This window comes from Sturnus vulgaris, chromosome 15 (genome assembly GCF_052056855.1).
Source record: "Sturnus vulgaris isolate bStuVul1 chromosome 15, bStuVul1.hap1, whole genome shotgun sequence".
Taxonomy (NCBI): Eukaryota; Metazoa; Chordata; class Aves; order Passeriformes; family Sturnidae; genus Sturnus; species Sturnus vulgaris.
The window spans coordinates 1,969,764-1,983,383 of record NC_142257.1 but is presented as its reverse complement, the minus strand read 5'-3'; the positions used below and the strand labels follow the sequence as shown (position 1 = coordinate 1,983,383).

General features: G+C 52.2%; 1 protein-coding gene across 1 annotated transcript in view; it reads right to left on the bottom strand.

Moving 5' to 3' along the window:
- Window positions 1–10,302, bottom strand: part of STK10 (serine/threonine kinase 10) — a 44,418-nt gene extending 34,116 nt beyond the window's left edge. The window contains exon 1 of the mRNA XM_088173503.1: window positions 10,085–10,302. Coding sequence (XP_088029629.1) covers window positions 10,085–10,240 — 156 coding nt within the window. The 5' untranslated portion in view covers window positions 10,241–10,302. The remainder of the gene's footprint in view (window positions 1–10,084) is intronic.
- Window positions 10,303–13,620: the final 3,318 nt, after the last annotated feature.

Genomic DNA, 13,620 nt, shown 5'->3' with positions numbered 1-13,620 from the left:
TCCAAGATTATCTATCCAAGGAATAGATAATCCAAGCAAGACCCATCTGAGAGTGGGGATGGGGATCTGCTCCAGGGAACAGGGACAGGAGGAGAGGGAACGGCCCCAGGCTGGGCCAGGGGAGCTCAGGGTGGACAGCAGCAGGAATTTCCCCATGGAAAGGGTGCTCAGGGATTGGAACTGCCCAGGGAGGTTTGGATCCCCATCCCTGGAGTGTCTGAGGAATTCCTGGAGGTGACACTCAGAGCTCTGGGCTGGGGCACAGATCAGACCTGATGATGCTGAAGTCTTTTCCAACCTCAGTGATTCTGTGATTTTGTAAAATTCCCAGTCCAGCTGCACCAGCAGATGTGTCACACGTGGGAGAGGGGTGAGACAGGAGCTGCTGACTCAGGAGCATCCAGACATTCCCAGAAGTTCATTGAGTCAGCAGATCAAGGCACAGAATTCCCTCCAGCTCACCCACAGCTCCCCACTGACACAATTCCATCTCCTTTTCTTTTTTCCTTCCCCCAGGGAAACAATTCCCACCGTGGATGGAATCCCTGGAGGAGCTGGCCAAGCTCTGCCTGTGACCTTTCTTCCCACTCTGCAGTTTACATCTCAGTGTTTGGAAAAAGCTACAGGGGAGCTTACAGGAGGATTAATTCCTGCTGTAAACACCACAAACCCCTCGGAAATAGCTTTACACAGCTTGGGTGACACTCCAACCACGTCCCAAAGGACAGGAGGAAGGAATAGTGGGAAAATCCTACAGCAGAGGGAGGGAAATGAGGGATCTCTGCTGTGTTTGGAAGTCTTGCTGCATTCCAGGAGTTGGCAGGGACAGCCACGTCCTTACCACGGGGGACAAATCCATTTCCATCTGGGCTCGCTGCCCAAAGGCAGGAGAGCAGCTCCTGCTGGTTTCAGGAGAAATCAGAGGGGTTCTGGTTGGGTTCTCAGCAAGCCAGCACCAGATGCTGTCACACGGAGAGCAGGGCAGGGGGAGACGTGGAAGGAGCACAAAAACAGGAGCAAGAAGTGCCCCACTGTGTTTGCTGTGCACTTAGGGAGCTGGGAGAGCTCCAAGGAGGGGAAGTAAATATTGTGAGAAGAGGTGGGGCTTCCCCCCGGAGCTCTGCTTCCCACCAGCAGGGGCCCTGCAGGATGCTGGGGCCCAGCAGGCACCTGGAAAAACCCAGGAGCAAAGCACAGAGCTGGGCTGGGGGTCAGGGTTTGCAAACCAGGCTGCAAAATGCCCCATGGCAGGGGTGAGCAGCCCAGTGAGTCCCTGCCCACCTGGGAGCCCACCTGACCTACCTGGTGCTCACAACACAGCTCCCTCTGCATCTCTCCCCCACTCTGAGCTGTCCCGAACAAATGTTCACCCAGCCCTGCCCATTTCCTTGTCCCTGAGCTCCAAAGGGACCCCACGAGCTCCAAAGGGAGCCCTTCCCACGTCCCAACAATTCCTCAGCCCAGAGGAAATGAGAGAAGCATCTCCGAGGAAAAATGAGCTCAGGACATGACCAGGAACAACATTTTGGGGGCAGCCCCCGTGGGCAGGGGTGGCACAGGGGTGGTGTGGGCATGGCCCTGTGACAATGTCACTGTGCCACCAAGGGCAGTGGCCAGAAGGGACCAAACTGATGCTCAGGATGGCAGAAAGAGCTGAAGGAGGAAGGAGAGCTGAGATCGTGGGGTGAGCAGGAGGAAAATGATGTTCCCTGTAGTGCAGAGAAGACACTGCTCACCCCACACAGCAGCTTTGGGGGGATCAACACTGGTACAGGCTGGGCAGTCCTTCCCTTCCTGAGCTCTCCATGGCCCCTCTGAGCCCAAATTCCCTCTGTCCCGTTCCTACCACACAAGCCAGAGGGAGATGAACAGTGCCTGGCACGGGCAATCCTGAACTGAGCCCAGCAGGAATCATGGAAGCTCTGAAATTCCAAGGATCTCCTGCCCCAGCCCTGACACCAGGCTACAGCCACGTCCCAGCAGCCTCCCAGACTCTGAGATCCCATTAAACTGGTGGATGCCAATTCCATCTTTTAGCTCCTCCACTCCTGGACGTTTCAATCCCACGGATAATTTGTCCTTGGGGTGCTAATTAGCACCAAAAAATTAAAAATTCGAGCAGACAGCTGCCAGCACGGTGCCCAGGAAGTGCTGCTGAACTCCAGGGGGGTTCACTGGAGTCATTTAAAGCCCCCAAAAAAACCCCTCGTGGCCACCAGCAGCCCCCGAGCAAGTGACAGGTCAGTGCAGGAACAGGGCTGGAATGTGCATTCCACAAATGCCACATAAAAGTTACTCAGTAAACCAATTCCAGAGAGCCATGCCAGGGGCCAGGCAGGAAACAGCACAAAGGATCTTCCTGGAGGACTCTGGAGCAAGGTGGGTGCTGGCCCTGCTATTGCCAGAGCACCCTGGGAATTGCAGGAAATTTGGGATGAGCAGGATTGCTCCTGGAAGGCACAGAAGGGAAGCAGCGCTGGGTTTAGGATCTGAGGGGTGAGAGGAGCCTGCTCAGGTGACAGAAGAGGCTCTTTGGCCTCTGCCTGTGACTCAGCCCGCAGCTATTGTGAAATCCCCACTGTGACAAACACAGGAACTATTTTAAGCCCTGAAAGAACACATTACAGGAAGGCTGGATGGTTCAGGACGGCCAGTTTCTAGGTGAGGCAGAGGAAAACCCTGCCTGAACTCTGAGTGCCACAAAAGGGAGAACTGAGAGCTCCCCACCATCTCAGCTCTTTGCACCCAGTATCTTCCCAAGCCACGGCACCATCCTCTCAGGCTATCATGCCACCATATTTTTTTGGTGGCAGCTCTTCTTCCCCTCCTTGCCGGCCTTGTCCCCATGCCAGGAGAGCTGATGCTTCAGATATCACCAAATGAGAGCCCCAGAGAGAGCGTGGAGGTGGCAGGGATGCTGCATTTGGGGGGGGGTGATAGCTGGGGCTGCCCCACCCTGCTCCTGCTCTGTGTGACATTGCTCCCTCACACACATTTCCCAGGGATTAAAGAATGATTAATTGCCTCCTGATGAACCTGGCCTGAGCTCTCTGCATCAATAAACAAACACAGAATAGCCAGGTTTGAGTCAGTGCTCCTGGTGGTAAATAGCAATATTGATCAAATAATCAAAGGGAGCTGGAATGGAGGTGCCTCCCCTACGGGCACAGGCTGAGAAATTGGAGAAATTGGGGCTGCTCAGCCTGGAGAAGTGAAGCTTTGGGGTGACACAATTGTGGCCTTCCAATGCCTGAAGGGCTACCAAAAAAAAAAATAAAAAAAAAAAAATAGAGAGGGATTGTTCCTCAGGAATGGGAGTGACAGGACACAGGGTGACAGAGAAGGGCTGGATGGGATCTGGGGAAGGAATTGTTCCTTCCAGAGAAGCTGTGGCTGCCCCTGGACCCCTGGGAATGCCCAAGGCTTGGAGCACCCTGGGCTAGTGAAGGTGTCCCTGCCCATGGGAGGGGTGGAACCGGATGAGCTTTAAGGTCCCTTCCATCCCAAACCTGACAGAACCACTTCAGTTTGCCACCAGAAATGAATCCCATGGTGGGTTTTGTTGGAAAGGCAGCACTCAGGCCCTGGTGCCACCAAACAGAGCAGCTGGTGACACGTGGGCAGGGGACAGCAGCACAGCCCTGTCCCACAGCCCCCACCACTGCTGCTCTGGCAGCTGTGGAGACGTTTCAGCAAGAAGGAAGGGGAAGTGGCTTGTGAAATACCCCGAAAACCGTTAAAAAAAACCCCAAAACAACAAAAAAAAAAACCCATTAAAAAGCAGAAATGCCTTCCTTTGGTTTGACAAGCAAAGGGCAGGGAAAGCAACCCCACCAGAGAGCTCAGCTAGAGCCACGGAGCTGCCAAACAAAAGTGTGACCAAAGCACAGCACCAACAGCTCTCCTGCCTTTAAAAGCTGGGCAGTGGCAGAGATGAGAAACCCACAGGGCAGCACAGCTCCACGTGATGCTTCAGACCTTGCACCCAAACACAGGCAGAGGCACTGAGAGAGGGTTTGGGGCTCCTGTGTTGTGCTGGAACCACCCACAGAAACCAGGCAGAGCTCGTGGGTTGAGTGGGTGCAAATAAACAGGCAAGGCTGGAGGGAAGCTCTACGTTGAGCCAACATCTTCAGCCTAAATAAAAAAAAAAAAAAAAAAAAGCACCAAAAATCCTCCAAATCAGGGCTCCCTGGAAGAGCACTGTGCTCTCCAAGTGAGCATTCCTGGGCTGGTTTTCATTCAGAAAATGCCACAAGGTTGGGGAAAAAAAATAAATAAATAAAGGGGAAAAAAAGCCATCCAGCCAGTTCTGAGTTTCCTAGCAACTCCCTGCAACAAATTTGGTCCACAGAGGGACCTTGAGTGGCTGTGACACCCCAGAGCCAAGGAATGGGTTTAGGCTGGCACTGGCAGCTCTGGTTGGCTGGCAGCCCTCTCTTCACTGGGCTGGGAAGCAGCAGCTCAGCAAGGTCCTGGTAGGGGAATAAAACACTCAGCTCTTCCCTGTCCCCAGAGCCCTGGGCTGCCAGGGTGGCCCAGCACTGCTGGCACTTGCCATTTCAAAAGGAATAAGGGGCAGGAGCAGCAGATCCAAGGTGTGAGGAGAAGCAGGAGCAGCTGGGCACAGCCTCCATCTCTGCCTCTGCCACCTCCAGACACCACCCACATTTTGGCTGAGCGAATAAAGCCAGGGACAGGAGCACAGGGAGGTGGGAAACGCCAGGGAGGAGCAGTTTGGGAGGTGATTTTCTCCAGCCAGGCTCTGCTCTGTGCCAGGGACACGCTGCCCCTTCCAGCCCCAGTCCTGGGGGTGGCACATCCTGGAGGGAGCTGCCCCCTCCTTTCCCCATGGCAGCAGAGCTTCCCTCTCTCCTCTTGCTGAAGCTTTTTTCTCTCTGGATCCAGGCCCAGCCAGGCTGGCAGTGCCACCCCCATAGCCCTTGGGGACACCCAGCCACGGGGGAGAACCCCATTTTTACAGGCAGCAGCACCCCAAGGGCAAGGAAAAAACCTTTTCTGCAAGGAAACTGGATTTTCAGGAGACAGAAACATTTAAAAAAGTCGGGAGATGTGCAGGGAGTTTTTCTGAGCAGCAACAATTGCCACGTGCTCGAGGGTGAGAGCTCATCTGAGCTGCCCACAGCTCCCACTGCCAAGATCTGGGCTGTGCCACTGAAGTCATTGTCAAAATATTTAGGCCATGGAGATCTGTCCCTGTCCCCTGTCACAGCCACAGAGCACGGGGATGGAGCATCCCACGTCTCCATCCACTGAAAGTGAAAATCAAGTTAAAAGTTCAGCCTTAAACCTTCCCGTTTCTCTTTCCCAAGCAAAAAAGATTTTAATTAAACCCTTCAGCTGCTCTAAAGGACAAGACCATGATTTGAGCCTGCATTTTTGGTGGCCAATCAGCCCAAACTTCCCCTGCTTCTGTTTTCCTTCCCTTTTCTTTTCAAAGTTAACTCAGCAGATTAACATCTCTCCGTGACACCCTTTCCAGGAATTACAGATTAAATTGCAGAACCACAGAAGGATTTGGGCTGGAAGAGACCTTTAATGCTCATTTTGTTGCCATGGGCAGGGCCACCTTCCATAGCCCAGGGTGCTCCAAGCTGGCCTGGGACATTTCCAGGGATCCAGGGACAGCCACAGCTTCTCTGTGCCCCCTGTGCCAGGGCATCCCCACCCTCCCAGGGAACAATTCCTTCCCAAAATCCCACCTACACCTGCTGAGCCTGAATCTCCCGAGCCAACGCAGGTTGGGGGTGATGAGCAGAAGGGTCTGGGGGTGCCAGGGCCACCCTGGTGCCCACAAACATCCCCACAAACATGCCCAGTGCTGCCGGGCAGCTGCACAACACCACCCAACAATCGACCCTTTTATTCCCCCCCTGTCAAAGGCGCCTTTCCAGCCCGCGGCGTGCTCAGCACCGATAGCAGCACAACCCATCAGATAACCCAAATTCGCCTTTTTTTTTTAAGAGAGAAGAAAGGAGAACAACACAAAAAGCTGCGCCGGTGGCTCGCTGTGGCCCCGGAGCTGTTTGAAGGCGATTTTGAAGCGAATAAAGTGAATAATAAACCCTTTCCCAGCGTGCGGGGGGCTGGGGGCTGTGTCCCCACCCTGCCTTATCGAGGAGCCAATGTCCCCATCAGCAGGCGCTGGGCTGGGCAGATAGGGCTGCACAAGAGGCACAGGGACAGCCAAAGAATCCCCCAGGAGAAAGGCAGGGGGGTCCGGGCTGTCCTGTCTCTGTGCCCACCAGGGCATCGCTGTGCAGGCAGCAGAAACCATTTCTGGAGCAGAGACCAACCCCCAGAGAGGGGATAAAAAAAAAAAAAAAATGGTTTGATTAGAGTGATTAATATCAAGGAGCATCTCACCCCACTGTAGACCCCCGTGTTATCTTTCTGTAATTTTAGTGGTGCATTTTCCTCTTAGATAATTTTCTCTTTTTTTTCCCTAAAGTCCTTTGTGAATTGGTTAGTTATAGAATTCCTTTGGTCATTGGTGCAAAATACAAAACCCTTAAACCCTATAAAAAAGCCCCTTAAAACCCCACCCGGGGGGATTTGCTGGACTGGACCCCCTTCGTAGAAGAAATAAAAACTCTATGGAATCATCTCGTCTTTAAGTCTCGATCTCCTCCTCTGCTGGCTCCAAAGGCAAATTGTGAGCCTCAATTCTACCTGGGCAAGGCTTGCAAGAACTGCCTGGGCACTTTTGGGGTCTCACTGAGGCTCCCATTACCAGCAGCACATCACCAGCAGGGGATGCAGTGAATTCTCCATTTTTCAGGGGATGCAGTGAATTCTCCATTTTTCAGGGGATGCAGCACTGCTGGTTTCACGCTGAGCATCCTCCCTGAGAGCTCTCCCAAAATGATGCCAGCTCTGAAGTGACAACACTGGGTTTATCTCAGGTGTTCTGGGTATCTCAGGTGGTTTTTTTTCCCAGAAAAATAACTTTGCTTTTCTTCTTGGGAAGGGTCTGAGTGAGGAATTTTTACAGGTCCCCAACCCTGGGTGGGCTGGAGCCTCCCCAGTGCTGGATTTAAGCTTTGGATGAGGTGGTGACAAAGCTTTGTCACCTGTGGGCTGCCACCACGTCCTCCTTGGACCTCTGGCCTTGCCAAAACCACAGCATTCACAGAATAAGAACTAGAAAGAAATATTTCCTCCCCATCCCCTCTTACTTTTCAGCTTCATTACCCTCTGTTCAACTGGTTCCTCATGCAGGCAGATCCTCTTTTGCTGAAAAAAGACTTTCTATAAAAACAGGGAAATCCCAGCTGTTGTCTCTGCTGGCCACAGGTTTTTTAGGTCTGCTCTCTACGATCCAGACTCCACTATAAATTTCGGGTTTTTTTAATGAATGTGTATTTAAATGAAGCCTGTCCTACTTTTGGAAGAACTGTGTGAAGCTTTGCTCAGCCCAGGACAAAGCTCCAGACAGGATTCCACAGGGCAGGAATACCCCAAAATCCCTGAGCCCTCCTTCCTCCTGCTCACATCCAACCCCATAAACCCAAATCCTACTAAACCCAGCTTATTTTTCCATCTTTCCACATTTCAATTTCTCCCTGTCTGACTTTGTCCAGAGTACAAAGCCCCTTTCCAAGGGGACACAGCATATGGCACACGGGACAGGATGCAGGCACAGGATTCTGTCACCTCCCCACGCTTCCGGGTGTGGAAAAGGGGCGGAAAAGAGGCAGGAATTCAATGCAACATCCTGAAATCCTCAGGGCTCTGCAAACACTCAGCCTGGCTCCAAGCAGTGCCTTTAGAGAGAAAATCAAATTGATTTGAGGTCAAGAGAACGAGTCGAATTGTTCACGGAATTTTGGGTTCTCCTGGAGCACAGGGGGGGTCATTCAGCTGCTTTTTTGGTGGGTTATTCTGCATTTTTTGGTGGGTTATTCTGCATTTTTTGGTGGGTTATTCTGCAGTTTTTGGTGGGTCATTCTGAAAATTTTTGGCAGCTGAGCAGCACAAAAAGTCAAACCCTTTCACATCTCACCTTACACTCATCCCTACCCCGGTTATAAAAATAAGAAAGGATGACAAAAAAAAACCAAACTTAGGTGAAGGGTAAATGTGTCTCTGGTTATTACCTAAAATAAGGATTTATAGCACAGGACCTCCAAATAATCTGGGATTCTTAAATGAACAAACAAACTCTTGGATGAGAATTCAAAATCCAACCATGACCATTTGCCAGATGGAACGGAGAACAGGTGGAGAACAGATCAAAGCAATGGAGAAATGAAATGTTGCTAAATGCAATAAAATAACCCTTTGATTTCTGGCACGATGTTAAACCTCACCCTGCCTAACAGGGTTAAAACTCCACAAAAGCAAAAATCTGCCTGAATATTCAAGTTCCAGGAGGAGTGAATTTCTGGTTGTAAACACATGGTGTCCACTGGGAGATTTTTATTCTCATTTGGGTCAAAATGGGGATGAAAGGAGCTGAAGATGAGATATTATTGCCTGGCAGGCTGAATGCTTTACCTACAGTAATAAAGTTACTGTGACAAAGGTTTCCTCGGTGTGAGGCTGGGGTTAATAACTGAGGCATTCAGACTAAAAACCAAACCAGGCACCTCTAAAGCAGCTTTGTTCTCTAAGTCACCTACTTTGGGTACATTGATACCTGTTTAAAATAGAAAGTATTTTCATAATTATTTAAGTTTTCCTTTCTCTCAGAGGCCAATGAAGTCATTTTACAGTGTTTACCTGGTTCCTGTCACTGCTTGAGCAAATAAAAGCAAGGAATCATCCAGGAGTGAGTGTTGCTACACACAAATGTGTTTCCAATGCACCTCACACAGCAGAATTTTTACTGATGCTGCTTTCAGAAGGATACATGGAGAAGGGATTTAAGCATGATTTTTAGGAATTGTGTTTTATTAGAAGATAGAATTAGATTAGAAACTTCACGAAAAAGTTTTTCTCAATGGGTATTTAGCACTCAGTTTTTTAGAGTTTCTGTTAAATAATGTGACAGAGAGGAGAACAAAGACCAACCCCCCCTGTCCAGTCACCTGCCTCCCTTCCTGTTTATTTCTCTTTTTTTTTTTTTTTTAAAGGCAACACCTTCCCAAATGATCTCACGAGGCCATCAGAGCCCGGCTGCCCACCCCCATTCCAAACCGCGCCTGTCACACACACACAGGTGTCCCCGGGATGTCACACAGGTGTGCCCGGGATGTCACACAGGTGATCCTGAGACGTCACACAGGTGTGCCCGGGATGTCACACACACACAGGTGTCCCCGGGATGTCACACACACACAGGTGTCCCCGGGATGTCACACAGGTGTCCCCGGGATGTCACACACACACAGGTGTGCCCGGGATGTCACACAGGTGTGCCTGGGATGTCACACAGGTGTGCCCGGGATGTCACACAGGTGATCCTGAGACGTCACACAGGTGTGCCCGGGATGTCACACACACACACAGGTGTCCCCGGGATGTCACACAGGTGTCCCCGGGATTTCACACGCACACACACAGGTGTCCCCGAATGTCACACAGGTGTTCCCGGGAGCCTCCAGATGGCCACGCGGCTCCTTCAGCCCGAACCCCCCCGGCTCAAGCCCGCACAGAACAATTTCAGAGCCGCTGCTTTGGAGCTCAAAGTCCAGAGAATCTTTGGTCCTTCAAATCCCCGTCCCTAAAGCCCGAGGTTAAACATTCACAGCACTGGACCCGGCTCCTCTCGGCCCTCCCAAGTTTCCAACCGCGGGGATACAAATCCCGTGTTACCCCTGGAGACTCCAAAAAAACTTGGAGACAGCGCTGGAAGTGCCGATTTCCAAGAAATCTCGCTCTCCATTCATTCAGCGGGCTTGGCAGCCAGCGCCGGGGTCTCCCCATAAAAGCACCGCTCTGAAAACGGGCGATTCAGGGCGACCAAAAAATAAAAAGGAGTAAAAAAAAAAAAAAAAAGGCAGGAAAATAAAAAAAAAGAAAGAAGCTTTTCTCCTTCTTTTCGCCTTCCCGGAGCGCTGCGCTCCCAAACCCGGCTCCTCCCGGCTAACGGGACGCTGTGTCCGGACCGAGCACCCACCTTGTAGACTTTTCCAAAAGCTCCATCTCCCAGCTCTCCCACCACCTCCCACACCTCGCCGGGGTCCAGGTCACGGCGGACGTGCTCGTATTCCTTGGAGCGGCGCTTCTCGAAGGCGGAGAGGCGCAGGATGCGGCGGAAATTGGCGAAAGCCATCCCGGAGAGCGGCCCCGGCACGACCGAGCCGCTCGATGAGCCCGGGGAGCGGCGAGGCGGGACCGGCACCGGGGCCGCCCCCAGAGCGCACATGGAACGGAGCCGCTCCACCTGCTGGGCTGGGCTGGGCCGGGCTGGGCTAGGAAAGAGTTATTGGCTGCCTGAGCTCTCTGCCCGCCCGGCCGGCACCGCCCGGCTCCGCTCGGTTTGGGCTGGGTATGGAACGGATAGGGCACGGCCCGGGTATGGCACACACAGGGCACAGTCCGGACACGGCACGGCATGGCACACACAGACAGGGCTCGGTCCGGCTAGGGTATAGACCGGGCACGGCACCGCCCTGCACGGCTCGGCTCGGTCCGGGTATGGCACAGACAGGGCTCGGTCCGGGTATGGCACGGCCCGGCTCGGCTTGGCTTGGTCCGGATATGGCACAGACAGGGCTCGGTCCGGCTAGGGTATAGACCGGGCACGGCACCGCCCTGCACGGCTCGGCTCGGTCCGGGTATGGCACAGACAGGGCTCGGTCCTGATATGGCACGGACAGGGTTCGGTCCGGGTATGGCACGGCCCGGCTCGGCTTGGTTCGGTCCGGGTATGGCACAGACAGGGCACAGTCCGGGTATGGCACGGATAGGGCACAGTCCGGGTATGGCACCACCCGGTTCGGCTCGGTTTGGTCCGGGGATGGCACAGACAGGTCTCGGTCCAGGCACGGCACCGCCCGGCTCGGCTCCACTTGGCTCGGTCCGGGTATGGCACACACAGGGCTCGGTCCGGGTATGGCACAGACAGGGCACGGTCCGGACACGGCACCACCCGGCTCGGCTCGGTTTGGTCCGGGGATGGCACAGACAGGGCACGGCACCGCCCAGCACGGCTCAGACCGGGTATGGCACAGACAGGGCATGGTCCGGGCACGGCACCGCCCGGCTCGGCTCGGTCCGGGTATGGCACACACTGGGCACTGCCCACCCGGACTGTCACAGCTCATCCCGGGCACGCTTCACCCTGGGCACGGCTCTGCCCTGGCACGGCACGGTTCGGTTTGGATACAGCCCAGCTCTGCCCAGCTGGGTCCAGGTCCGCCCTGACCGGCACGGCTCAGCCCGGGTTCGCTTCTGCCACGTCGTCTTGGCACGGTTCAGCCCGGGCACAGCCCGGTTCTGCCCAGCCTGGCACGGTTCAGCCCGGGCACAGCCCGGTTCTGCCTGGCACGGTACAGCCCGGCTCGGTTCGGCCGTGCCCGATGCCCGCATGGAAAACCCAAATCCCGGGGCTGCCCTGGCAGCGGCTCCCGCTCGGAATCCCGGGATAACAGACTGGCACGGCTCGTCTGCAACTGCCGGGAAGGCGAATTCCAGGGAATTCCCGGGAATTCCAGGCGTGGCTTTGGGGGATGTCACCCAGCCGTGTGACATTTCCAGCCCTCCCCAGCCGTGACCGCCATCCCGTGTGGAATGGGGACATCTAGGGGACCCCCCCGGCGCTGCAGGGACAGCGCAAAAACCGACAGATCACCCCCAAAATCCGCGAAGTTACCCCCAAATTACCCCAAAATTCCACGAAATTGCCCCAAAATCTGAGAAATTCCCCCAAAAATCAGCGAAATTACCCCCCAAATCCACGAAGTTACCCCAAAATTACCCCAAAATGCGCGAAATTACCCCCAAAATCCACGAAGTTACCCCAAAATTTGCTAAATTACCCCAAAAATCCACGAAATTAACCCAAAATCCGCGAAATTACCCCCAAAATCCACGAAGTTACTCCCAAACCCGCCAAATTACCCCCAAACCAGTGAAATTACCCCCAAAATCCATTAAATTACCCCTAAATCCATTAAATTACCCCCAAATCCGTGAAATTACCCCCAAATCTGCGAAATTACCCCCAAAATCAGTGAAATTACCCCAAAAATATGTGAAAGTACCCCACAATCCACGAAGTTACCCAAAATCCATGAAATTACCCTAAAATCCGGAAAATTACCGCGAAATTTCCCCAAAAATCCACGAAATTATCCCAAAATCCGTGAAATTACCCCCAAACCCGTGAAGTTACCCCCGAAAATATGTGAAATTACCCCAAAATCCGAAAAATTACCCCAAAAATCCACATCCCAAAACTCAGCACTGGCTCCCTCTTTGAGAACATCTCATTAACAGGATGTCTGCCTGGTGTGGGTCTTGTGTTGGAGATAAAATAAAATATTTGGGTTTTTTTTTAATAGTTAATTTTTTATTGTGGGTACTTTATTTTTATATGGTACTGAAGGTATTGGGTTTGAATTTAATTGGTGAGTAGTTTATTGAAACTTGGTTTATTGGTCGATAAGGGTTATTGTATATGTTGATTAAATATTTTTTTAGATGTGTTTATATGTATTTTTACGGGATAGATTTTTGGTTTTTATAGATGTGGATTATTTGTTTTTATAAGAATAGATTGTTGTGTTAATTGATTTTTATTTTTATGGTTTGGGGGTTTTTTTAATGGCAACCTAATAGGCAGCTTAGCCAGAATAGAAAGCCTTGATTTTTTTAAGGCCTTTCTTTTACATATATGCAACATTTTAACAATAATTCCATAAAACATTGAGCTCATTCTCATCTTTCCCTGTCCTTGCTGTTAAAAAAAAAAAAAAAAGTACTGACAGCATTTCCGGCTCCCAGGTGTTGATTAAAAGAATCACCTGAGCAGTAAATTCTCCTAAAAATGAGATTTGCATTAAAGCTCTAAAATTACAGCCCCTGTGTGAAGTTTTGGGAAGGGACATCACCTGGGATTTAAAAATGTGGTTTTTTTCCTAGTGTTTGTGGTTTGCTGGAAAAAAAAAAAATTATTCCTCCAGTGATGAGGTGGGAAAAAAGGTAGGAGAAGAAAACAAGGAGAGAAGAGAGGAATGAACACCCATCACATTTTCCCTGGGCAGAAATCACACGTGGCTCTCTCATAAATCATTTTATTCATATTTTAATACTGCCCGTGAGTTCTGTCCCGGGCTGTCAGCTGTGTGTGCAGGGAGCACCGGGCATTTCAAATCAAAGAAATGCTGCTCCTTATCGCTCTCGGCTCCCTGCTCTCCTCGGGACAAGATTTCTCTTTCTCCAGGGTGGGGCCGAGCCGAATAAAGGTGAGAGGCTGCTGCTCTTGCCCCCACTCGGGGGCAGTGCTGGGGGGAGGCAGAGCGCTGCTAAAGCCACGATTATCCCTAAAGCTCAGCTTTGATGGGGGGGCCTGACCTGCAGCTCTGCGCTGGTGCAGGAGCCTGGCCCAGGATCAGAATTGGGGTGTCCCTGTACAGGATTAACTTTGGGGTGTCCTGGTCCAGGATCAGAATTGGGGTGTCCCTGTACAGGATTAACTTTGGGGTGTCC